At 38.9% G+C, this 27,567-nt stretch overlaps 4 protein-coding genes across 4 annotated transcripts; 1 reads left to right on the top strand and 3 right to left on the bottom strand.

Annotated features, from left to right (window-relative positions):
* The first annotated feature begins 251 nt into the window (after nt 1-251).
* Nucleotides 252-4,090, top strand: LOC118798341 (uncharacterized protein CXorf38 homolog). The gene is given in 7 exon segments (XM_036557771.1): nt 252-512; nt 514-630; nt 980-1,114; nt 1,303-1,425; nt 3,005-3,154; nt 3,376-3,534; nt 3,666-4,090. Coding segments are annotated over 7 exon segments (915 nt in total). The 5' UTR covers nt 252-419; the 3' UTR covers nt 3,804-4,090.
* A 551-nt stretch (nt 4,091-4,641) lies between these two features.
* Nucleotides 4,642-8,326, bottom strand: LOC118798340 (inactive all-trans-retinol 13,14-reductase-like). The gene is made up of 11 exons (XM_036557770.1): nt 8,109-8,326; nt 7,330-7,512; nt 6,971-7,212; nt 6,454-6,649; nt 6,168-6,365; nt 5,864-5,983; nt 5,646-5,784; nt 5,416-5,525; nt 5,171-5,337; nt 4,912-5,053; nt 4,642-4,838 (listed from the first exon to the last, which is right to left on the bottom strand). The coding sequence occupies exons 1-11, from the start codon at nt 8,266-8,268 to the stop codon at nt 4,693-4,695; spliced, it is 1,803 nt and encodes a 600-aa protein (XP_036413663.1). The 5' UTR covers nt 8,269-8,326; the 3' UTR covers nt 4,642-4,692.
* Nucleotides 8,327-11,508: 3,182 nt separating this feature from the next.
* On the bottom strand, nt 11,509-15,592 carry LOC118798270 (inactive all-trans-retinol 13,14-reductase-like). Its single transcript, XM_036557680.1, has 11 exons — nt 15,433-15,592; nt 14,188-14,370; nt 13,829-14,070; nt 13,399-13,594; nt 13,098-13,295; nt 12,898-13,017; nt 12,681-12,819; nt 12,489-12,598; nt 12,246-12,409; nt 11,739-11,895; nt 11,509-11,654 (listed from the first exon to the last, which is right to left on the bottom strand). The coding sequence occupies exons 1-11, from the start codon at nt 15,590-15,592 to the stop codon at nt 11,509-11,511; spliced, it is 1,815 nt and encodes a 604-aa protein (XP_036413573.1).
* A 2,636-nt stretch (nt 15,593-18,228) lies between these two features.
* Nucleotides 18,229-23,129, bottom strand: LOC118798263 (inactive all-trans-retinol 13,14-reductase-like). The gene is made up of 11 exons (XM_036557667.1): nt 22,970-23,129; nt 22,600-22,782; nt 22,236-22,477; nt 20,966-21,161; nt 20,680-20,877; nt 20,339-20,458; nt 20,108-20,246; nt 18,971-19,080; nt 18,718-18,884; nt 18,466-18,607; nt 18,229-18,374 (listed from the first exon to the last, which is right to left on the bottom strand). Exons 1-11 carry the CDS (start codon nt 23,127-23,129, stop codon nt 18,229-18,231), a joined length of 1,803 nt encoding a protein of 600 aa, XP_036413560.1.
* Nucleotides 23,130-27,567: the final 4,438 nt, after the last annotated feature.

The following is a 27,567-nucleotide window of genomic DNA, read 5'->3' as shown; positions in this document are numbered from 1 at the left end:
GAAATCCATAAATTGCCACATATCAGATTTCTGCATGGAAAATTAGCTTTAGCTAGGCTACTGGTATTGTTGCTTGAACTGGCTTTTTTGTGCTTAACAGTGAATTTTCAGTAGGTTATTTGAGCCCAGCCTGTCTAATGTAGGCCTACTTTTAGCAACAGCGCCGCCTACGTCACCATGGAACGCGTGAAGTCGTTACTGCCTACATTTCCCATAATCCATTTCTAACGTAGTTTAATTATATAGTGCGGAAGAGGTTCCTGTATAAACAAAAACTCACACTGCTCGTACCAGAAAGCGGAATATTTCTGTGCGGTTTCGGGAGAAACAGAAAACGAGCCTGGGCGGTGATTTTCCTTAACGTCTCCTCGGTGCCTGCCGCTCTGCTCGCTTTCACGGAATGATTTTATCTCTCGGAAATGGTTCACGAGGAGTTATTTGCACGTCTGAACGAAGTCGGGTACAAGAACTGGCTCAAAGCCGGTTACTGTCTTCTGAAAGTGAGGGACGGCTTTATGTGGATTTGCGGACAATGAAATGAGGTCTTTTCACAACACTGTGGTCAGAAACAACACGGTTTTAAGGAGAGGACAACCGTGCAGAAGCAACTGCAGACCAAGAGGAAACCAGGTAGAAGTTTTTCACTGTGTATAAATGATTCCGAGGCCACAGGACAGGACCGTCAAACACATACAACCGTATATCAGAGTAATATAGTTAACTGCTCTATTAAGGTTATACAGTTTTGATTATCAAAGGTGGGTAACCAGTTACATTTGCTTAGTTAACTGTGTGCTTTTACTTTTCAAGTCTCTGTGAGGAAAGGAATCCACTTTTTACCCAGTTAATCATTAACATGTAATTATTAATTCCCTTTTTTCTGTTTAAGTTCATTATGCTTTGTTGGTGACAGCATCTTTAGGCTACTGCACCCACCTCTTGTACTTGTCCAGTCATTGCACTTCGCCTTCCCTTTCAGTTTCAGTCAGCTTGTCCTGTCTGTAGTGAGTGGCAGAGGGAAATACTGAGGCACCACACAAAGCCATGCAGCATGATTAACTGGGGAAACTGCAGACCTTGGCTGTGGCCCACTGAACATTGGGAACTGGCAAAGGTAGGCCACACAGACTTGACTAACTTGATTTGTGGAGCTGCTGTAGACTGTAACTGCACAGTCTGGCAGCACTGAACATCACCCCTGTATGCTGGGTGGAATGGCTCTGACTGTCGGGCTTAACTTCTCTTCTGTGATTAAGGTTGCGAGTTTGAATGTGTTTAAAGGGTGCATTTTTCTTTTCATAGGCTTTCATGCCACGAGGACTGGCAGACGCAAACAGAGCTGAGCACTGTGATGCTGCAGCACTACTCAATCTCCTCCACTTCTGTGACCATTTCAGCTTCATCAACCAGGGCCTTGTTACAGAGGTGAGAGTCACAACTGTACAAAAGGCACACCACATGTCCAGACATGCAGCTTTGTTGAACAGGTATCTGTTGTACGGATGCGTTTTATAAATTTCCCAGCACGCTATAGCCTATTTTTAACAGCAGCACAGTCATTATGCTGCCCAATCCAAAATTACAATAAAATAACAAAACACTAAAAATGAGAGGCAGAGGCATCTTCTCAGGGCGTCTTCCGAGGGCTTCACACTGGCAGATGTCAGACTTTATAAACAACTTATTACAGATATTTAAGCCATATCAAAGTTAGTTCTCCATTTCCTGTACGCATAGATCCAGTGTTTCCCACAGATTTGGAATGTACTTTGGTGCCGAGGCGGGGAGCAAGGTGAGACACAGACACTAAAGCTTAAAAAATAAAATTCATAAAATTTATTTTTAGTTTTACACTGATTGCCTCTTTCAAATATATATATATATATATATATATATATATATATATATATATATATATATATATATATATATATATATACTGTCACATAAATAAATATATATGTATATCAAAACATATGGTCTAACTTGCTGTCTGGCTCAGTTCTTAACATTGTAAGGTTTTGTAAAAGATGATGACTTAGATCTATTTCTGACAGCCTGTCAGCTATTTTTTATGCACTTCAGCAGGAGAATAACAAGGAACTGAAGTATTTTATGACTGACAAAAGAAACAGTAATTACTGGCAAAAAGGTTTAAATAACATCTTTTACTCAAATATCAATTGCTAAAATGACCAAAACGCACTTCTTTGAGATACAGCCGTTTCTTCTGACTGTATTCCAGTAAGGTTTTTGTACACATCAGCGCACCTAAGTTCCTCCCCCTCATGTGGTTTCTTGTTATAATTTTCTCAATAGTAGTGTAACCGCAACTAGTAATTCAGTCAAACTAAGAGAAAGCACATTGTCAGGACAACTTTTCTAACTTCATGCAAGTGCTACTTTCCCTCACTTCACTCTCTCTCACTCTCTCCCACCTCAAGCTGCATTGATATAGTGCTTGAATCCATAACGTTTTAGTTTTAAAAAAGATTAATAAAAATGCTTTTTTTTTTTTTAAATATGCAAACCCAAATGTATGTAATCTTTTTCATTCTCAGCATACTCATTCTGAAACTGATGCCTGCAACACGTTTCAAAAATGTTGGGACAAGCAATTTAAACGTGTTATGTTCAGAAAACATTTTAAACTGGAGATGCAGTCATGCTTGTGTATAAGAGCAGCATTCAAGAAAAGAGCAAAGAGCACCACATGCACCCTCTACAGTGCATAACATCATCAAAAGATTCAAGGAATCTGGAAAAATCTCTATGGGCAAAGGGCAAGGCCAAAAAACACATCTGAATCTGTGTGACCTATGATCTCTAAAATGACACTACGTTAAGCTTATTTAACAGAATTCAGCTTTTTTTCTGACAATGATCACATTTCGAGCAACATATTCTGCCTTCTAGACATACAGCTATCCATATACCTGAGCACACCACCAAAGTGCGACCTGTGTGGGAAACACTGTAGATCTCATCCATCTGTCTCTCACAGGTGATTCGCTGTAGGAATGAGCTCATGCACTCATGTGAGATGCAGGTCTCAGATCAGTGGATGGGCCGCTTTCAGAAGAGTTTACAGCAGCTCCTAATACAGCTACACCATGTACCTGAAGTGGCTGCAGCAGGTCAACAGATCCGAGAGGTAAAAGACAAAGTGCTACGGTTTAAATAAAGACTGTAACCTGATGAATTAAAAAATACAAGGAGTTTATACAGTACCACTCTGTACATTTGTATACATTTTTAAAAATAGTCTTGTCAATTGTAATACATTAATCACAAACATTCTTAATCTGATGTCATTAAATGCCCTTCATCAGCTAATACACTGAAAGTTAATTATACTGAATTTGTGTTCATCAGATGCTGTCAGTTGATCTATCGGTGCATGTCCCCGGGGTGGACAGTGTGGATGGACATGAAATTGAAGGAGTAGGAATTGAGTCCATCAGCCAGTGGGAGACAGAACTGCTCAGGGAAAGTCTGAAGGACTTGCTAGACAATGATGATCTCGTACCTGTGGTAAGTATTATGTAAAAGCAGTCACATGTAAACGAACTTAATATGTCCCTGATACTTCTAAATAAATTTGACTTAATAAGTGCATTTTTAATATACTAAAACAGCTAATTTTCTGGCCTTATTTTCCCCAGGATCTAAAGAAAGTGCAAATCTTTCACAGATTTTTGAGTGGCCATAAGGACCTGGAGGAGCAGTTTAAGACAGAACTTCAGAGCATGCAAGTGTTGGAGGAAAAACTGCAGAGAAGCCTAAATAGTAAGGAAAGTTGAACATTCCTGTTTGAAGGAAAACAGTTAAAACTGACATTTTATATTGTATTTTAAATGTTTGTTTGGCCCTAAGCTTGTTTTGTGGATATCTGGATAACAGGCATACAGCAAGATACTACAGAATGACAAATTGTCTTTAATCTGTATTAATAAAAAGTGAGCAAGTTTCGTAAAGGTGTTTAATTCAACATGTCTCGTCAATTCCTGTCTTTACATCATTGTATTTTCTAGAAGGTAGCAACTTTAATGAAGGCTTAGCTCCTCTTAACCACTTCTCCAAAAAAAAATCTTGTTTCCTGTCAAATCCTATTCTACAGCTAGCCAATATATTTCCTTTGTACTGAACATTCACAAATTTGGAATACCTGCATACATGTAATAAAAGCAGTAGATTAAACAATTTAAATGAGCTGTTCTGTAAAAGTACTTTGTGTTGATAATTCAAGTCCATCATCCAAAAGATGATTACCTAAAGCCTACAATGTCTAAGTTGCATGAGTAAATGCATTTCTTTTTGCGTAACATCTGATACAGAAACTCCTAAATGTTGCTTATTTAAAGCCACATCAAGTACTCCCCCTGCAGCTTCACCTTACCTTTTCCAAAACACTTTTGCTACAACTTGGTTTGAGCTAAAAGTCAAACATGATGAAGTGCGAGGTTTAAACTGACCTGAATCATTGTTCTTCTCATCCAACTTTGTTTTGCATAACTTCAATTAAAGTATGAAATTAATAAAGACATTTCCACCAAAAGTGTGGAAGACAAGCCATCTAAAATAAAGTAAATCTTAAAATAAGTGTACTTGCCAGACAATTTAATTTGCAAAGGGATTTTATTGACTTGAGCACTGCATTCTTTAGCACAAATAATGTTTCATCCATAGATCTTAGTCCAGTTTCTTGGCTGCTTTCTGCTTCAGTCTCTTTTGAAGAAGGAGAAGGTCAATGTAGACTGCATGTCCCAGAACAGTGGAGGCACAAAGGAGACCACCATGCAATGCTCCAGAAAAACCAGCGCTGAACACGTCCTGACCTGCATTCAGACACATCACACATTACATAAGAGCCATCTTTGTTTTAACATTATTCTGATGACTGCATTTTACCTGAGAGGTAAAGGTTCTTGATGGGTGTGGTGCTCCTGGTTTTGGCAATGGTCAAAGGCTGAAATCTCTCCAGATTGTGTTCAGCAGACAGTATGGCTCCTGCATGCTTGTTGATGGGACTGACAGCATGCAGCATTACCAGCTACCAGAAGAGAATGACAGTGGTGAATTAGCAAACGACATGAACATTGTGCATCAGTACATTTTCCACTGATCATTTGTCTCCTTTATGCAAAAGGTAACGTTTTAATATGAAAACCTTCTCTCTCAGCTTGGGGAAGTGGACACAGGCCCAGTCAAACAGATGATTAGCAAATCTCATCTTGAATTTATTGAAGTCTTCTCCTCTGTCTTCCTCTGCTATTCCCTTCCACTTTCCAAACCACTTGGAGTTTACAACAGTGTGAATCATCATGCGAGATTGCCCTGAAACAATCCACAGCACATGCTCAAGAATGATCATGAAGTGATCAGCATCTGAATAAGGTACGTGTACATGACTACCTGGGAAGCGGCTCTTTGAAGTGGGGTCTTTAGCAGAGGGGAATGACATGTACATCATGGGAATGTTGTCAGGTGCATCTTCTTCATCCAGGCTGAAGTAATCTTCCAACCTATGGAGTACACACATACTGAGTTAACACACATTTTCTTAGCAACTCTTAGTGAAGTTTAACTAAAGTGGTATAAGAACCAAAAAGTGTTTCAGAGGAAGTACTGGCCATCACACTCACGCTGTATCCATGTTGTTGCTCTTGTAGAGACGGTAGCTGGTTGATGTAATTCCCAGCTCCTCCTGAGTGGCATTAAAGCCTGCAAACACCTGGAAGAAGCCTCTGCCTGGTTTAACGTTTTCAAGATGATCCATAACCTCTATTGACCAGAAGAGATGGGAGAGCTGTTACTACCAGGCAGTTAAAGAATTTAAGCCCATTTTCAAAACTTAACTAACCTGGTTTGGATTTGATCTCTGGTGGTAGAAGATTATGTAATGTAGTGAGCAAACCAGCATTTGATATGATGACAGGAGCTCGAATTTCAACCTCTGCGTTAGTAGTTTTCACAGTAACACCTGTCCAATGCAAAAAGCATATTTGGAAAATCATTTAGTATTGAAAAACAATGAATCTTTGGAGCTATTGGGCCACATATTTCCATGTCACTCAAATATACAAAACAATGATGGTGACATCTTAACTGGCATGCTAGTTAAACCATTTATTTTTAGTAATGAAATATCACCCAGGGCAACGTACCATAAGCACTTCCACTTTTGTCAACCAAGATTCGAGATACTGGGGCCTTGACCAAGACTTTGCCTCCAGCTTTCTGAATGACTGGAATGATGTGGTAAGGGATCTCGCTGGCACCACCTACTGGATAGAATGACCCACGCTTGGAGTGATGCAGGAATAGAGCAGTGATCATGCCACTGGAGTCTCTGGGTGGAACACCTGTAGATTAAAAAGTGGGTCATTAGGCCACTACTGATCTGAGTTCAGACCAGATTATACAGGAAATGTAGACATTATTAAGTCCTACCATAACAGATATGGGAGAGGACAGTGAGGAGGTCCTTGTTGTCAGTGAGGGAACTGATCATTTCTAAGGTGCTGGTACGTGAGTACTTGAAGATTGGAGAGATCCAGTCAGCAATTCCACTCCACAGGATGAAGCGAGCAAACCAGAGTGGGACCAGCTTCAGGTCACACAAAAGATGGATCTTTTTGGAGCAGATCTTTTGGGGTGAAATAAAAAATTAAATGTTAATCTGCTTTAAAAAAGGTGTCCAACTATAAAATCCATTAACAATGGCAACTGAAATGTTTAGTCACATCAACATTTTTGCATTAGCATAAAGGGTAACATGCAGTTTTGGCTTTAGACTACTCATTAATTTCCCACAATTCACTATTCAAGATGTCTTGAAAGCCAAGTGTTCCACTGGCTACCTTAAAAAGCTAATATACTGCTGTAAACTCCACATAGAAACAAACTGCTCTAAACCTGAGAAGGGCAAAGTGCACAATACTGTACAGGAGTATTAAAAGCTACATACCTTCATGATCTTAAAAAACTCCTCAATTGCCCGAGTATCATTAGGGAACTGCTTCTTAAGGTGAGCCTCCATCTGTCGCTTGCCTGCATAAATTGTGTATTCCTTGCATCTGTCCCCCTTTCCAATGACTACAGTGTCCGTGTGAGGGTCCAGTTCAGCAATCTGTAGCTGACCATCAGTAATCTGATCCAGTGCAATTTTCAGTAGACTGTTCTCATGAAGTTGACCTATGTAGTGGAAAGCTTCGGAAGGAACATGCAGATTATCACATTCAGCACATCAACAATTTGTCATTTGAATTAAATTAGCTTAAGATCTAACAAGTGTTGTACGCTTTCTGGTGAAAGAGCTCCGCTCACCAGAGTCAAACTGGAAGCCTTTTACAGTGAAGGCCTGGCACAAGCCTCCAGCCTTATCATGCTGTTCGAGAACAAGAACTTTCTTGCCAAGTTTGGCCAGCACTGCAGCAGCCGTCAGTCCACCAACACCACTACCAATCACAACCACATCCAGGCCGGAAGCCACTTTGTCCGCGCTGAACTCTAGACAGACAGACATGACATTTGTACATTGTAGCTATGAAGTTAACTGGAGTGGGCAGAATGACAGCAATACTGATACATCAGGTTCTGATATTTTTGAGAACTGACTTACATTTCATGTAATTAGAGCTACCTTCCTGCAGTTCAGTTTCAACTTGTATCGAATAAACTGCCCTGCTTTTTAACTTCATACATCTGATCCAGCCAATCTGGGACTTGATCAGCTGGAGCAGGTGTGAAATTGTGGCTGGATCCAAGCTCTGCAGGACCAGGGCTGGAAGCCACTGCCTTAAGCAAAAAGTACATTTAAAAAAAAAAACCACCACACAAAACTTTTTTTTTTCCCCCCTCTTCAAAAGTGATTTTAGCAAATGCATGAAATGGGGCCACATTTCCTTCTCAAAACACCAAGTGCTCTGCAATGGAAGATCTCAGCCCACTAGACAGTTGGTGAGTTAAAACACGGACTTCAGAATATTGGCCTCGATATTATTGTTAAACAATTTCTACAACACTTTTACATTCACGAAGTTTAGCTGCTGGACATGAACAGGCTAATCTGTCCAATTCCCCACATTAAGACTGTTTCAATCTACCTTGCGCTAATACTCTGTCTCTCGCCTGCTGGTCAAACTCCTGCCGGGCTGGAGGACTGAAGGACTCCTTACACAGAGCACTTCTCTTCCCCACCATATACCAGTAAGTCCCGCGGGCCCAGTCCACCAACCACTCCAAAAACAGCAGCAGCCACCTCATCGTGTCTCGGCCGGCCGATTTTCTCAAGCCAACAACTCCGAGTTACAATCACTCGATAGAAAACCCCCGAGAACAATAGTAGCCACTATCCGGGCTTTTTTTATTCACGTGACTAATTAGCCGCTGCACCCAATCTGCTGTCTGCGCTTAATTAACTAAATAAAGCTCCACCAGGGTTGCCAGATTTCATCCATAATGTCTTGAAACATCTTGAGGAGTGACGAAAACGTCCAAAACCCGCCAAAATGGCTTAAAAAAAAACGCCAAAAATTAAACAACATTGACATTTTTTTCCCAGGTATGTAGCTCGATAAGACAAGCACCTTTCATACAGTGCTGTCATTTAAAGTGCTTTACAAATGAGAAAATACAGAATCGTTTGAAAAGGTAAAGGAGAATAGAAATAAAAACCATGATGAAAGCAATAGATTTAAAAGAGAAAATGGTAACATTGAAAATCTAATTAGAAATTAAATTAGGATAATTACAAATCAAATTAAAAATGAATTTAGCATAACAAAGAAGCAGGTACGGTTTCTACAGAACTCAGTCTTTCTGCTGGTTGGTCATTTCATAGAATGTTTACTTTTTTATCCTGTCATAAACAAAAACAAACATGGCAGCTGGTGAGACAGACGAAGACCAAAGACTAAACAAAACACTATTAGTATAAGACTCATTTATTACAAAACACACTCAGTCAGGATTTGACTTTATTTTGGTAAAAGTAGAATCTAATGTGTATTTTGGAGTGACAGTAGATGATGTTCTATGAATTTGGGGATAATATTGTTTTTTAGTGACTTCAGTGGATTTCACTGTCCAGTATACTGGACATTGAGTGGTTTGAGGTCTACAACACAGGGCTAGCATATAAGCTGTATGTAGTATGTGTAATATGTAATACCTAATAACAGCTAAAAATGTTTTAACAATTTGTTCATTGTAGATACATATCAGGCATAACATTATGACCGCCTCCTTGTTTCTACGCTCATTGTCCATTTCATCAGCTCCACTTACTATATAGGTGCACTTTGTAGTTCTACAATTACAGACTGTAGTCCATCTGTTTCCCTTCATACTTTGTTAGCCCCCTTTCACCCTGTTCTTCAGTGGTCAGGACCCCCATGGACCCCATGAACACTGATGTGGTGGTGGCGTGTTAGTGTGTGTTGCGCTGGTACGAGTGGATCAGACACAGCAGTGCTGCTGGAGTTTTTAAACACCTCAGTGTCACTGCTGGACTGAGAATAGTCCACCAACCAAAAATATCCAGCCAACAGTGTCCTGTCAGCAGCATCCTGTGACCACTGATGAAGGACTAGAGGATGACCAACACAACATGTGCAGCAGCAGATGAGCTATCATCTCTGACTTTACATCTACAAGGTGGACCAACAAGGTAGGAGTGTCTAATAGAGTGGACAGAGAGTGGACACAGTGTTAAAAACTCCAGCAGCTCTGCTGTGTTTGATCCACTCATACCAGCACAACACACACTAACGCACCACCACCACGTCAGTGTTACTGCACTGCTGAGAATGATCCACCACCCAAATAATACCTGCTCTGTGAGGGTCCATGGGGGTCCTGACCACTGAAGAACAGGGTAAAAGGGGACTAACAAAGTATGCAGGGAAACAGATGGACTACAGTCTGTAATTGTAGAACTACAAAGTGCAAAGCTGATAAAACTGACAATTAACGTAGAAACAAGGAGGCGGTCATAATGTTAGGCCTGATTGGTTTATAGTAATGTAAATCAGTTATTATTATGGTATTAAAATTTATAATGAAAATGATTGTTAGAAGGCCTGGACAAGTAGACAGTGGTTTTAAAGCTTCCTAAGTATTAGATGATCTTCCAGACGGTGGAATGATTGATTTCCAGTATTTTTGATTATTTTCATAAACCCCTTCCCAGACTCATAGGTATCTATAACTTTCTTTCTGAAGGCCTCAGAGTTCTTTTGATCTAGGCATGATGATACCACAAAGTCCAACAACAAAGAGCAAACCAGACCAGATATCTGAGCATTAAATAAGACAATTTCCTCTAACGGCAATCTAATCAACATCGCCCGATTTCAATTCGACACATTTGAACCAGTGCTCTATGTATGGGTGTATATACTTTCTCCACATAAGAAAACTGCATTACTATTTATTTCAGTTTTATGAAGAATGACAAAAATGTTAATTCCAAGTGTCGTCTGTTAAATTATATCACCTTTGAATATCAAAACTGTTCAAACTAACACGTGCCATCTTTCTCCAAATATGTTGAAAAAGTCTAAACTTTTCATGGACTGTACATCTTTATATGACTGTAGATGAAGGCACCTCTGACAATGGTCATATTTTGAGCAACATATTCTGCCTTCTACACATATGGGTAGCCATATACCTGAGCACACCACCAAAGTGCTACCTGTGTGGGAAACACTGTAGATCTCATCCATCTGTCTCTCACAGGTGATTCGCTGTAGGAATGAGCTCATGCACTCATGTGAGATGCAGGTCTCAGATCAGTGGATGGGCCGCTTTCAGAAGAGTTTACAGCAGCTCCTAATACAGCTACACCATGTACCTGAAGTGGCTGCAGCAGGTCAACAGATCCGAGAGGTAAAAGACAAAGTGCTACTGTTTAAATAAAGACTGTAACCTGATGAAATAAAACATACAAGAAATGTATACAGTACCACTCTGTACATTTGTATACATTTCTAAAAATAGTCTTGTTAATTGTAATACATGAATCACAAACATGCTTAATCTAATACGCTGTCATTAAATGCCCTTCATCAGCTAATACACAAAGTTATAATTATACTGAATGTGTGTTCATCTCCATACTTTGGTCTGCTGTCAGTCCCCATCAAAATACTCCCCCTGCAGCTTCACCTTACTTCTTCCACAAACACTTAGTTTAAGATTTTTTTTTTTAAGTATATGAAAATAATAATAATAATAATAATAATAATAATAATAATAAATATAGTGGTTATAGCTAAATTCACTGTTCTTTTCATCCAACCTTTTATTTTGCATTGTTTCAATTAAAGTACGAGATGAATAAAAGCAATTAAATTGCTTGTTACCAGATTTTATGGTAAAACTAAAGCCATTTAGTTTTGGAAAAAAGTGCAGTAATTGCTCTTGCAAATTGAATTATCTCGGCACTTTATTGACATGAGCACCGGATTCAATATCAATCATTTGTTTCATCCATAGATCTTAGTCCAGTTTCTTGGCTGCTTTCTGCTTCAGTCTCTTTTGAAGGAGGAGAAGGTCAATGTAGACCACATGTCCCAGAACAGTAGAGGCACAAAGGAGTCCACCATGCAACGCTCCACAATAACCAGCGCTGAACACGTCCTGACCTGAAATAACAACTTGCATTAAGCAATAAATTACAAGTCTAAACAGTTTGGCCACTTTAGTGAATATTAAATGCTGCAGTTTACCTGAAAGGTATAGATTCTTTATGGGTGTGGAGCACCTGCTTTTGGCCATGTTCAAAGGGTGGTATCGCTCCAGGTTGTGCTCAGCAGACATCATGGATCCTTCCCGGGCTCCCAGCCCATGCATATTGACTGGACTGACAGCATGTAGCACTGCCAACTTAAATTATGTGTTAACACTATAGAACAAGGATCAAGTTTAATTTACATAAATCATGTCCACATTAATTTTTTGTGTGTGCATTTATCGATTGGGTTCAGGGGCAGCATTTAGTAATTCAGAGCTACTAAACATTGCAAGCTCAGCTAAAATGTCATAGTTTAACAGCTGCATTCAATGTAAAGTTACTATTACACTTAACAGTGCTGCAGCAGGTCTTCATTCCAGATATGCAAAAGCACTTTCAATGTCACTTAAACAATTATTTATTTACATGCCAAGTGAAGTGAGTGTACTTGTTCGCAATGAGAGCCATCTCTGCAGGTGAGACTGTCACTACCCAACCTTACCTTTGCTCTCAGCTTGGGAAAGTAGCTACAGGCCCAGTCAAAAAGATAATTGGCGAATCTCATCTTGTAATTCTCATGATCAGCCAGGGTCTCCACAGGCACGTCCTTCCATTGCTCAAACCACTCATATCTCACAATGGTATGAATCTCCATACATGACTTGCCTGAAAGGTTAAGGATATTACTAGGATTCCCCAACATGTACCCTTGTGTGCCACAAGTCACAACAAGTGTGCATCCTACCTGGAAAGCAGTCCTTTGAGGTGGGGTCTTTAGCAGTAGGGAAGGAGACAAACATCATAGGAACATTCTCAGGCGCCTTGTCTTTGTTCAAACTGAAGTACTCCTCCAACCTTAAACAGATGAAAAAAAAAAAATTAGTTTAGTTTCAGCAATTTGATTTCAGTTAAAAATGTTCAAAGCTCAGGCCCTTACATGCCATCCATATCATTACTCTTAAAGAGCAACGTGTTTGCTGAAGTAATGTCTAACTCCTCCTGGGTAGCGTTGAAGCCCACAAACACTTGGAAGGATCCTTTGCCAATTTTGAAAGGACTCAGGCATTCTTTCATCTCTAAGACATAAGGAAAAAAAATAAAAAATAAGGGTCCAGGAGCCATCAATTGGCCGTTTAAAGAAAAGGAAATCAGACCTGGCTTGACTTGGATCTCATAGGGCAGAAGCTTCTGAAAAGTGGTGAATACACCAACACTCGAAATGACTACAGGAGCTTTAATATTAATCTGCTCACTACCCCTCTTCACAGTCACCCCTAAGAGGAGAAGCATATTCATAGGTAAGTCACACTGAACAAAGTACATAATTTACACCAACTTAAACCGATTTACCCACCATAAGCAGCACCATTTTTATTAACCAAAATCTGCAAGACTGGGGCTTTAACCAGTACTTTTCCTCCATGCTTTTCAATGACCCGAATGATGTGGTAAGGGATTTCACGCGCACCTCCCTTAGGGTAGTATGCACCACGCTTGTAATGATGAAAGAGCAATGCATTTAACATGCAGCAAGCGTTCTTGAGTGGAACACCTAGATGTTTTGTGGCAGGGGAGACAAGGAAATAAAAAACACCCATGTTAAGAAACTGCAACTTAATGCCAAAGCAAATCAATGACCTGCAGAGACTCCTCACCATGCAAGTAGTGTGCAATGACAGTCAAGAAATCTTTGTTGGTGGTAAGAGCACCAATCACATCTGCAGTGCTTGTGCATGCGTACTTGAAGATTGGAGAGATCCAGTCAGCAATTCCACTCCACAGAATGAAGCGTGCAAACCACAGTGGGACAAACTTCAAGTCACACAAAAGATGGATCTTTTTGGAGCAGATCTTTGGGGGAAAATTTAAAAGAGAGAGATTATATTCATCTGCGTGGAGAAAGTTTCCCCAACTATAAAATCCATTGACAAGGGCAGGTAAAAAATGTTTAGTCACTTCCATCAATGGCAGTTTTGTCTTTAGATTACTCTCATTAACCCCCCCACTCTACACAGAAACAAGTTGCCCTAAACTTGAGAAGTGAAAAGTGCACAACACCGTACAGGAGTATTAAAAGCTACATACCTTCATGATCTTAAAAAACTCCTCAATTGCCCGAGTATCATTAGGGAACTGCTTCTTAAGGTGAGCCTCCATCTGTCGCTTGCCTGTGTAGATGGTGTATTCCTTGCGTCTGTCCCCCTTTCCAATGACTACAGTGTCCATGTGAGGGTCCAGTTCAGCAAACTGCAGCTGACCATCAGTAATCTGATCCAGCGCAATTTTCAGTAGACTGTTCTCATGAAGTTGACCTATGTAGTGGAAAGCTTCGGAAGGAACATGCAGATTATCACATTCAGCACATCAGCAATTTGTCATTTGAATTAAATTAGCTTAAGATCTAACAAGTGTTGTAGGCTTTCTGGTGAAAGAGCTCCGCTCACCAGAGTCAAACTGGAAGCCTTTCACATTGAAGGACTGGCACAAGCCTCCAGCCTTATCATGCTGTTCGAGAACAAGAACTTTCTTGCCAAGTTTGGCCAGCACTGCAGCAGCCGTCAGTCCACCAACACCACTACCAATCACAACCACATCCAGGCCGGAAGCTACTTTGTCCGCGCTGAACTCTAGACAGACAGACATGACATTTGTACATTGTAGCTATGAAATTAACTGGAGTGAGAATAACACAGCAGTATAGATGCAGTAGATCTTGACATTTCTTTGAGAACTGATTCTTACATTTAAAATGTTTCTCAAGTCAGTGGTCCCCAACACTGGACCTAAAGAGCTCCCTTCCTGCAGAATTCAGTTTCAACTTGATGCAATAAAATGCAATAAACTGCCCCCCTATTTTAATTAATACATCTGATCCAGCCAATCAGGGACTTGGAAAGCAAAATGTGGTTGGAACTAAGCTCTGCAGGACCAGGGTTGGAGAACACTGCTTTAAGCTATATACTTAATATCTTTATGAAACTTCATGTCTTCAATGAGAACAAAAGAATGATTTTGGCAAACAAATGCATAAAATCAGAACTACGTTCACACACACTGAGTGAATGCTCTACAATGGAGGATCATATGGAGTTCTCACTCCACTGAACAGTTTGTGGCAAGAATTTTCAAACATCTGTGACACCTGTCTTTTTTTGTATTATTACTGTAAAACAAGGATTTTCACCCTTTTTTACATCTCTAGAGAGCTCTAAAGAGTACTGATACCAGAATACCCAAGAAGGAACCACAAAATCTTAGATTTCCTTTGGTCCATTTGAGCTTGCCTGAGCACAAATCTGAAGAAAATTCTCAAGTCATACAGCTAAAAAGATAAAGTTACTTAATACCAAGCTGTCTTTTGGTCACATGGTCCAACTGATTTAAAATAAATACACACATTTGCAGCGTGACCAGCTAAACCATCAAACTCAGACATGACACATTAACCAGCTGGTTGACCAGCACAGGCTATAGTTTCACACAGACCACCTGGATGTCCAGCTTGTCAGCCACCTAAAGACCAGCTTAGATCATCACAAACCACCTACCAACAAAAGTTGGTCATAACAGGATTCTTCCACAGGGGGTCTACAGTTAAACAACATGTTCTGTAGCATTTTCCCCCAGACATGAATGGGCTAATTTGTCCAATTTCCCGCGTTAAGACTACGTCACCAAACTCCGTTTACCCTGCGCTAATACCCTGTCTCTTGCCTGCTGGTCAAACTCCTGCCGGGCTGGAGGACTGAAGGACTCCTGACACAGAGCACTTCTCTTTCCCACCAGAAACCAGTAAGTCCCGCGGGCCCAGTCCACCAACCACTCCAAAAACAGCAGCAGCCACCTCATCGTGTCTCGGCCGGTTTTCTCAAGTAAAACAGTGACGAGCGCTCCTCAGACAAAAACCCAGAAGACAGCAGCGAGCAATATCCGGGCTTTTTTATTCACGTGAGCCGCCCCACCCAATCACCTGTCCGCGCTAAATTAACCAAATGAAGCTGGGTTGCCAGATTGCTTCTGTAACATGTTGAAACATACTGACGAGTGAAGAAAACGTTCAAAACTAGAGTTGCAGTACTCGAGTCCGGTCCAAGTCTGATGCCTCCGTCTGAGGTAACTAGAAGCTGAACTATTATTGAATATCAATAAAACCAGAGTAAACGGAGTAAAACCGTCCTTTCTCTGTCGATTGAAGTCTCCGCTCTGCGCCGCTCTTCGCGCTAAGTCTCTGATACGCACGCGCAGACGCGTTGCTAGGATACAGACGGAGGCAGCCGGAGTTGGAAAACGAACGAAGTTTCAATCTCTGTTTAAAACGAGTAATAACAGACATCTGTCTTTACTCTATCATTTGTTGTGCGCATATGCTACTGTAAGTAATCGTTCGTTTAAGTTTTTTACATTTCTAACTGTTAACTTAATAACGAGAGTTATTTACACGGCTCATCTCGTCACTCGGCTGTATTAAGCACAGCACTAACCGGTAGTATGATGAATTGTGCTACCTTGTCCGACCGTAGTGCATATTTACAGGCAGAGCTCTACATCAAACTGTTTTATTCACAAGCTTCTTGTTCACATTTTCCACCTTTTTTTAAACATTAGGCCTTAAATGGTGCAGCAGTTACATTTTTAAATTTTTGCACGCACGCACACACACACACACACACACACACACACACACACACACACACATACATATTTATATATGTATATATATATATATATATATATATATATATATATATATATATATATAATGGTTTAAAGGCATTTTATTAGTGCATTTTTTGGAGGACAATAAATTAATTTAATGAATTAATCACATGTATAACTGATGATATCTTGCCAATCAAACATGATGTTTCAGATGCTGAAAATGCATTATGAATTATGAAATAATATGAAATAACATTATTTTATTTGCCAGCCAGCTTTCACCTGCAACATAGATTTGCTTGACCTATCACTGTTGTCTTTGGTGTTGGCATGGCAACCAAGCTGATAGGTCAGCAGTGTCCCAGCAACTGGAACATTTTGACCAACATCAGGAGGATTACTTTGTTTTGTCACAGATGGTGTTAGCATCTGCAAAAGCAGCTCAAACAGGGTTCAAAGTAGTCTACATCTGAGTTGTATGTGGAAGCACTCATAAAGTTTGAGCTCCTGAATGAGGCAACAAAGCTCTCCATGCTACTTTCATTTTTCCACAGTAGAGATGAGCCTGCCCAGTGTCATCATTTGCCTGTTCTTCAAGGAGCAAAGGATACCTTTTTACACTTGAAAAGCATTTGCCCATTTGTTGCCATGCAAACAACATGGCGATACTCCAAAAACAAGCCAAAAAATTCATGTCATGCCCTGTGTAGTTTTCCCATGTGCCAGTATTTTTAATTGTCTTCTAAATGTATCCTGAATATGTTACTTTTTCATATACTGTAATGGAATATGTTACTGAACACATTTAGAACTGTGGTGTTGGGCTAAGTTTATACCCCACAGTTTAATGCATTGGTGACAGTCTAACATGCTGTCTCATAAATATCACTTAACAATGTTACCATTGCGAGAATGTTAGCAACTACCTGTCCTGCAAAAATAAACGACTTATCCACACACTCGCAGTCATAAGGAGTGCACACACTCTTCTGAGTGATTTAGAAATACGTCACTTTATTGTGCATTTAAGCAAAACAATAGCTGCAGATGTGGATTTTAGGACAGATCGTTTGATTGTACACTGTTAGAAAAACAAAGTACGTTCGTTCCTCAAGGTACAAACAATGTAAATGAACCCTCAAAGGTACAACAATGGTTTTAAGGTCCAACTGTGTACCTTAAATATGTTGCTCCCAGGGGAAGGGTATGTTTTTATACCTTTTAATGTATTAATGTTTTAAGACAGAACCATAAAATAATGAGTCTAGAGTCAAGACAGGGTGTACAGATTCAGTGCAAATGACAAAAAAATATAATTGCAAAAGATTATGGTACTATTATGTTCCTTAACTAAAGGCACTGTACCTTTGAGGGTACCACCCCCGCCCCAGTGACCGTTTACCTCAACACAAAGTTAAATATTTCCCATATTATTAGTCTAGAATTACAGGTGATTGGCTCTACATCACTTGAAATCACTTTGACAGCTTGCATCAGGTCTGATAGAAAATGTCATTGTTTATTTTGTTTGTAAAGATACATCATATCACATAGTTCTCTTAACTACAGAAATGTTCACTTTAAAAGTTTGGCATTATCATCCAGGACAAGATGATATTCATTTCAACGTATTTCAGATCTGCAGATCAAAGATCAGATTAAAGAAAGAGCATACAGAATATTCAGCTCAGCATTATAAGATACATTCTCAGCTTAAACCGAAAATATGAAAAACAGAGACTTTGAAAACGGAAGATAGAACAAAAATATAAACTCTTCATGAAGTCTTCATGAGGTGTTTTCTTCTCTCATCCCTGTGAATGTTCTCACTCTGTTTTCTTAACTACATTTTTTTTCAGTTTCTTCTGTTGAAGAAGGAGGTCGATGTACACAACGTGCCCCAGAACTGAAGAAGCACAGAGAAGACCACCATGCACCGCTCCAGACACACCAGCGCTGAACACATCTTGACCTGAAATAGGACACAAAACACATTGACGTTTGATGATTAATTTAATTTCATCTTTTGGTTGTCTGATATTATTCTGATGACTGCATTTTACCTGAGAGGTAAAGGTTCTTGATGGGTGTGGTGCTCCTGGTTTTGGCAATGGTCAAAGGCTGAAATCTCTCCAGATTGTGTTCAGCAGACAGTATGGCTCCTGCATGCTTGTTGATGGGACTGACAGCATGCAGCATTACCAGCTACCAGAAGAGACATAGTGGTGATTATTAGCAAAGCCACAAAGAACATCGTGTGTCAAATCATTTGTCTCCTTTATTATGCAAAAAAACTAATTTTTTAAAATGAAAACCTTCTCTCTCAGCTTGGGGAAGTGGACACAGGCCCAGTCAAACAGATGATTAGCAAATCGCATCTTGAATTCTTTGAAATCTTCTCCTCGGTCTTCCTCTGGAATTCCCTTCCATTTTCCAAACCACTTGGCATTTACAACAGTGTGAATCATCATGCGAGATTGCCCTGAAACAATCCACAGCACATGCTCAAGAATGCTCATCATGAAGCGATCACCAGCATCTGAATAAGATACATGTGCACATGACTACCTGGGAAGCGGCTCTTTGAAGTGGGGTCTTTAGCAGAGGGGAATGACATGAACATCATGGGAATGTTGTCAGGTGCATCTTCTTCATCCAGGCTGAAGTAATCTTCCAACCTATGGAGTACACACATACTGAGTTAACACACATTTTCTTAGCAACTCAGTGAAGTCAAGAGGCTTAAGGAGGTATAAGAACCAAAAAGTGTTTCAGAGGAAGTACTGGCTCACAGTGGTGGACAGTAATGAAATAAATGTAAATCATTACTGTACTGTACTGTACTAGTAGTTTTTTCGTGTATCTGTACTTTACTGAAGTATTTCCTTTTTTGATGACTTTCTACTTTTACTCCACTACATTTCAAAGTCAAATATCTTACTTTTTACTCCACTACATGCGAAATCTGTTGTTCCTTTTGGCTTATGTGTGCATAGAAACTTTTACTCTAACCAAAATTTGTGTAAATAGACCACAATATAAAGTATGTACACATATGCAGTTGTGACTGGCATGTTTCTTTTTTCTGAATTCATACAAACACCATTTCATTTTATAGTAAATTCATTTTGGCTAGTTTATGTTTATGAACAGAGACCTACAGATGTAATGTAGTAAAGGAAAACTCATACGTGAGTTCAAAGCAAGTTTTTATTAAATTTAAACTTGTTTAAATTTAAATTGATTTTTATTTAAACTAAGCTGCAATTAAATCTTAAACCGAAACTTTTGCTTGTTTGCAAAAGGTTAATTAATAGTCACTTAGTTCTATCTAATGGAAATTGTTTGCCTTCAGTGTTTTGTGCTTGTGACAATATTAATAGACATCAGCATCAGACTAATTAATGACATTCTATTAAAGTATTGGTGTAACAAGAGTGACACTAGAATATTTTCACCTAAAATGAATTGATAAAGCAAGAGTCTTGTTACAAAAATGGTAATAGGACATTACAGCCATAATTAATCTTTTAAGACTCTCACTTTTGATACTTAAGTACATTTAAAGGCAAATACCTTTGTACTTTTACTCAAGTGGAGGTCTAAAGGGAGGACCTCTTTTACTGGAGTAATTTTTTACCTTGGGTATCTCTACTTTAACTCAAGTACATGGTTTGTGTACTTCATCAACCACTGCACACTCACGCTGTATCCATGTTGTTGCTCTTGTAGAGACGGTAGCTGGTTGATGTAATTCCCAGCTCCTCCTGAGTGGCATTAAAGCCTGCAAACACCTGGAAGAAGCCTCTGCCTGGTTTAACGTTTTCAAGACAATCCACAACCTCTGTATTGGCCAAAAAAGATGGGAGAGCTGTTACTACCAGGTGGTTAAAGAATTTTTATTTTTAAGCTGATATTTAAAACTCTGTGACTTACCTGGCTCCATCTTGATCTCTGGAGGTAGAAGTTTATGGAAAGTAGTGAGCAAACCAGCATTTGATATGATGACAGGAGCTCGAATTTCAACCTCTTCATCAGTAGTCTTCACAGTAACTCCTGTCCAATGCAAAAAGCATATTTGGTAAATAACATTTACAACTGAAAAATAACAATTACAATAAATCTGGCATTATTGGGGTACATTATTTTCATAGTTCTATTTAATTGAATGATACAAACTGCTGACGATAATGAATTTGTCTTCTTTAACTGACACTTAAGCACTTGAAAACTTTTTATTAGTTTTTGGTAATGAAATATCACCCAGGGTAACGTACCATAAGCACTTCCACTTTTGTCAACCAAGATTCGAGATACTGGGGCCTTGACCAAGACTTTGCCTCCAGCTTTCTGAATGACTGGAATGATGTGGTAAGGGATCTCGCTGGCACCACCTACTGGATAGAATGACCCACGCTTGGAGTGATGCAGGAATAGAGCAGTGATCATGCCACTGGAATCTTTGGGTGGAACACCTGTAGATTAAAAAGTGGGTCATTAGGCCACTACTGATCTGAGTTCAGACCAGATTATACAGGAAATGTAGACATTATTAAGCCCTACCATAACAGATATGGGAGAGGACAGTGAGGAGGTCCTTGTTGTCAGTGAGGGAACTGATCATTTCTAAGGTGCTGGTACGTGAGTACTTGAAGATTGGAGAGATCCAGTCAGCAATTCCACTCCACAGAATGAAGCGAGCAAACCAGAGTGGGACCAACTTCAGGTCACACAGTAGATGAATCTTGGTGGAACAAATCTATGTTGGAAGAATTGAAAAGAATCAAGCGTACATCAGCTAAAACAGTCAGCTCCATAATTACCGGCACCCATAATTAGCAATGGGTAAAAAAGTCGTATAAATGTCTTTGTAGTTAAAAAGAAAAATGTAAATATAAATATAAATATAAATAATGTCTAACAAAAAAAGGGTTTTCAACATTTTTTTTACAGTTGTTGTTACAATTATTGGCACTTCTAGTTATTCATATGAACAAAATGTAACTGATACATGTTGCCCTTTACATATTGTCACCTGAGTTTTCAAGAACTATTAAGAATTTATCTATGAATTTCTGTTTTACTTGGGTATAAATATGAGTTGCCACAGAGGCCAAATTCTCTCAGTCAGTCATCAACATGGGGAGGATTAGAAAATACACTAATGAACTGAGATAATATTGTGTTTACTTCTGTAAATCAGAAGAATTGCTATAAAAATAGCTGTTAAAGCAATAATTAAGAAGTTAATTAATTAGTTAATTAAGAAGAAAACAACTGGAGCTGTAACAAAACTGCCTGGAAGAGGACATAAGCTCATCGGACCATTATGGAAAATATGACAAAACATATGTCCAAATCGATCACTGCAGAATGGAGCTTCTGACATGGCCATCCCAGTCCCCTGACTTTAACCTCATGAGCTACAGAGTACAGTGCAAAAGAAAGTACTTAGATCTGTCCTGAGGAGGAATCTAAGGAGTCTGAGAGTTCTTGCTCTTCATTTTCCAATCTTATCAAACATTATAGTAGAAGACTTACTAATATTACATTGGTAATAGGAGGTTGCACAAGGTAGTTGCAGGTAGTCCAATAATTGCACTTTGTGGTTTTCTTAAAAAAAGTTTGATAAGGGTTTTTGTTTTTCAGGACTAAATTCACTTCAGTTAAAGTTTAGATTATTTTTCATATGTTCAGTGTAAGAGGTAGTTAACCACAGTTCATTTAGCCTCAACTTTTTTTTACCCATCTTTACCAAGGATGCCAGTAATAATGGAGCTTAATTCAGTTAATAATTTCAGAATTTCTGACGATTTCATCATTAAATGAATACCTTCATGATCTTGAAGAACTCTTCAATGGCCTTTGTGTCATTAGGAAACTGCTTTTTCAGGTGGGCCTCCATCTGCCTCTTTCCACTGAAGATGGTGTATTCTTTGCGCCTTTTGCCCGTACCGATTACAACAGTGTCAACATGGGGATCCAGCTCGGCAAAACGTAGCTGGCCATCAGTGATCTGATCAAAAGCAATTTTCAGGATGCTGTTCTCATGGACCTGTCCCACAAAGTGGAATGCTACATGGAATAAACAAATGAGAACAACAACAGGACTGTTTATTAAGTTGAAATATATAATCAAACATTCAGAATATCTTAAGTACAATTAAAATGGCTGTATTTTACAAATGATATCTTACCAGAATCAAACTCAAAGCCCTCCTTAGTGAAGGTCTGGCACAAGCCTCCAGCCTGATCATTTTGTTCCAGGACTAGCACTTTTTTACCAAGCTTGGCCAAAACTGCTGCAGCTGTCAAGCCACCAACACCACTGCCAATCACAATGGCGTCCAGTTTCTGCGGCACTTCATATTTGTCAAATTCTTGAGAAAAAGAAATGAAAATCAGTCATTAATCACTGTATGTTACTCAGTCATAGCTAATGCTAAAAATTCCAAACTGCAGTTTAACCTTTAACCTTTTTGTAATACGTATAATGAGATGTAGAGCTCAACAAGCTTTAACAACAAAGTTTTTTAGTTTTCCATCCCCACATTAAACACAATGTACCTTGTCTGAGCACTTGTTTCCTTTTCCTCTGGTCAAAAATCATTGGTCCAGGAGGGCTGAGGGTTCCCTTACAGAGTCCAGTTCTCTTACCACACAGGTACCAGTATGTGCCACGAGCCCAGTCCATGAGCCATTCCAAGAAGAGCAGAAACCACCTCATCTTCGCTAAGTGGCTGATTTGTTTGAGGAGAGTAGCTGCTGAAGGTGTTGTTTGTCCTGTCTGTTGCTTTTCCTGTAGTACAGGGCTTTGGGAGAGGTTCTTGTCTGAGGTAAGAACCAAGAGGCCAGTGCAGCTACTGGGGAGAAGCTGGTCTATTTATCTGGCCAGATTTGTGGGCGGGCTGATAGATGCAGACAGAAAGGCTGAGCTTGCAAACAGATTAAGAAGTGTTCTTTGTGCTGTAATTATCTATTATCTAATAATACTTAACATAAGATTTTGTGGTAGACTGTACTTTAAAAATAAATAGTAGTCACAGAGATGTATTGTCAATAACCTGTAACAAAAACTTCCTTAAAATAGGTTTAGTATTGTGGCTCAAGTCAAACAGATGATGGAAGTTGGTTATGCTGTTATGTACTCATTAATATTTTTGCTTACAGCCTTTCAGATGCAGCTTTAACCTGAAAGTCTGTGGTAAAATATTAAAGGTTAATTTAAGCTTATTTTTTAATATTGAAATGTATCATTTTTAAGTCCTTTTGAACCAATCATCATTATCATTAAAATCACTTAGAGAAAAAAGTCAAAGTACCTGCAGTATTTTTTAATTGCAAAAATTAATAGGTGATCTGAACTCTTTAATTCTTTCACAAGAACTGGTTTCTTAAATCACCGTTCCATGTTTTGTATCAGGTTTTTTGCTTTGGTTTGGCTTTTTTTTAATCTTCTTTTTGGAATTTATACATTTCCATAAATTTGTTAAATGGGACTATTTCACTATGTTGAATCTATTACTGAATGCTCAGCTAGCACACTGTCAAAATAGTATGTGTAATATTGCAGTAATCAACTGTCAGCAGTTTCTACAAAATAATGCTGTTTTTTATGAGACTGATACCACTTTACAACTGCAGCACCTTCTGTAATTCAAACATACAGGTTAGTACAATATTTTTATGTTTTATAAGCTTAATGTCCTGTTTTTTACAGTAATGTAGTTTCTGTACTGTGTTTTAACTTCTTTGACAAAAAGCTTGACCTGTATCTCCCAATATGCACCATCTTTACAGCAATCTGCAATACTTAAGGAATACTTAAGGTTAGTCTGATGCAGCATTACTATAGAGGTGAGTATTCATGTGTACATAATTCTATTGCCCCCTTGAATCTGTAGATCATATATTTCAACGTTTGTCACTGTTTTTAATTCTTTATGCACAAAGGTTAGACTTCCTTGTAGGAATTCCTCTTCTCTGACAAAGTGAGTCTTTAGTTTGTTCATTCAGTTTTCTTTCTTTGAGTACTTTGATTACGTCAAGTGAAATTCCTGCTGAAAATGTTCCAGTGAGAGTACATAGATAACATAATCCTTTTATCTCAGCCGTTTTTTTAATGAGATCAGCGTCTAGGGTCATCCCATACATGATTCTTATAGGACTCGTCTCAGCCCCTTTCACAAAACTGTCTGGCCAGCAGAGACATCCGTCTTTCCCCAATCAGTGAGTTTCCTTTGCATGATTAGATTTAAAATACGGAACTTTCTATGTTGTAGACAGTGGATAGTAGAGCTGATTATTCAGCTTTATAGACTCTTAAAAGCGTATAGACTGTTCTGTTAACTTTCAAAGGAAACCAAAGTTAATCTGTTTATTGAAAGCCAATATAAGACTGCTCATGTGTCCCAACATGATGACACAACTGGCTTCACACTTTCTTAGCCTGTAATGATTCTTCACAGTAAACTAGATTTGCTGCTTTAGGCTTGGCTGGCTTATATATATATATATATATATATATATAGGGGTGCGAATCTCTAGGCACCTCACGATTCAATTCGATTACGATTCAGAGGGCTGCGATGCGATTGTAAAACGATTATCGATGCATCTCGATGTATCTTTTTTTTCTATATAGCATTTATATTTTCTCACTGTGTGAGCTCAAGTTTCGAGTTCAATTTTTAAGTTTATTTGTCACTTGCACAACATGTCAGGACATTTATGCATTGAAATGCTTGTGGTGAGACTCTAATTACTCTACAGAAAGTAAATAAGTAAAAATAAAAATACAAGAAAAACCAACTGAAATATGTTAAATATATACAGAATGTAGAGACAATATACATTTTAAAGTGACTAAGTGACTCTGTGGTATTGTTAATTAAAGCGACTTGGAACTTTTAAAGCAAAGTATTTGTCATGATCCATAATGAATTTACTTCTAATATCTTTTTTAATAAATCAAATGGAAGTGATGTGGTAAGCGAACTAGAAGGCTCTCATTCACTGCTCTTGTTTGGAGCACGAGAAGCTGCTGCCACTCATCTGCGATAAGTTACGGTGAAATAAGATCCAGTGTCAGTGGATGTCCACGCAGCACGTTACAGCTATTCTACCCGTTTTCTTTAGTGATTTTATAACTTCGGTTTTGGTCTCGTTGTAGAGACGGGGGGGTCGCTGTGTCAGTGAAGTATCTTTGAAACATACATAGCGCCAAAGCCCTGTTTCGCAACGACTAAGAACCGGCGTGCAGACTGCAGGTCACCTAGCAACAATACGTTATTCGCATTTATAAGCCGCGCAGTTGGTTTCCTGGTACGTTAAATCTGCAACGAGAGACTCTCAAACACTAAAAAGTGGCGAAGATGAACTCGCTTCTCTTTCGAATTCTCCCGTTCCACCTTAAATGGTGCCGCATTTACATTCTGCGCCTCAGTTAGAATCTAAGGTGGAACGGGAAAATTCGAACAAGAAGCTGGAGAATAAGAAGCGACTTCAGCCTCGGAAAACAGTCGAACAGCGTGCTGTGGTCTAACAAATCAACATTTGAAATTCTTTATGGAAATCATGGACACTGCGTCCCCTGGGCTAAAGACCACTCAGCTTGTTATCAGTGCACACTTCAAAAGCCAGTATTCATGATGGTACAGGGGGCATTAGTGCACATGGTATGGGTGACGTGCACATCTGTGAAGGCACCATTAATGCTGAACAACATATATATGTTTTGGCAACATATGCTGCCATCCAGACGTCTTTTTCAGGGAAGGCCTTGCTTATTTCAGCAAGATAATGCCAAACCACATTCTACATGTATTACAACAGCATGGCTCTGTATTAAAAGAGTCCAGGTGCTAAACTGACCTGCCTGCAGTCCAGACCTGTCACCAGTGATAACATTTGGCGCATTATGAATTGAAAAATACGATAAATGAGACCTCAAACTATTGAGCAACTGAAATCCTATATCAAGTAAGAATGGGAAAACATTTCACTTTCAAAACTACAGCAGTTGGTCTCCTCAGTTCCCAAATGCTTACAGAGTGCTGTTAAAAGAAGAGGTGATGATGCACAGTGGTAAACATGCCCCCGTCCCAACTTTTTTGGAATGTGTTGTTGGCATCAAATTCAAAATGGGCATATGTTTTTCAAAAAACAATAAAATTTGAAAAAAAAAAATATGGTTTAGGTGATTTGCATTTCATTGCATTTTATTTTTATTTACATTCTGCACATCATCCCAACTTTTTTGGACATGGGGTTGTATTTGATAAACAAGATTAAAGCTTAATGATTTTCTCCAGAAAGCCCAGTATTTACTGTTACTAACAAATACATACACTCTTAAAAATAAAGGTGGCAGAAAGGGTTCTTTGTGCGATGCTATAGAAGAGCCACTTTTGGTTCCCTAATGAACCTTTCAATGTGTTGTTCTTTAGAGAACCATTTTTTGTAAATGAGATGTGTGAGTATGAAGAACCTTTTAAGAATTTAAAGAACCTCCACAGAATGTAAAGACTCAAGGAGGAATTGGTAAATAACCTTTATATTTTGTAAAGGTTAGTTAAGTTTTTAAAAGGTTCTTCAAACTCACAGATCTCTTTTTAAACGTTTTTTTTTTTTTTGGAAGCAAAATAGGTTCTTCAATGTCATTGTTCAAATAACTCTTTGTAGCACCTTTTTTAAGAGTGTATTTGTATGGGTAAATAATACATTGAATTAAATCAGGTGAGCTGGTGATGGAATTTAACAAATCCATACAGTGGCTTAAGTGTTAGAAGAGCACAGGTTTGGTCAGGAACCAAGATATTAATAACTTCACTGAAATTTTGTTGTTTTACTGTATTTATGTGTGTGGGTGTTTATTCCAATTGGCAAAAACACACTATCCAGATAAATCTTTTTGGCTGCCTAAGACTTTTGTACAGTATTGGAAATAATAACATGTTAAAAACATTCAAAAGCAAATATCAGTAACCTTTTAGCATTTAGTACTTTTTTTGCATACTGTATTCTTCCTTTCCAAAGAGAGGAGCACTGTGATTTCTCTTGTAATGCCACCAGGCTTTGAATGGAGTATTTCTGCTGGAGAGTCTCTTACTGAGTCACTGACTGGCTGATGACCATTGTTGATATGCGCATGCACAAGTGTCACC

Source organism: Colossoma macropomum, unplaced genomic scaffold, assembly GCF_904425465.1.
Source record: "Colossoma macropomum unplaced genomic scaffold, Colossoma_macropomum, whole genome shotgun sequence".
Lineage (NCBI taxonomy): Eukaryota > Metazoa > Chordata > Actinopteri > Characiformes > Serrasalmidae > Colossoma > Colossoma macropomum.
This window is presented reverse-complemented; position numbering and strand designations above follow the sequence as displayed.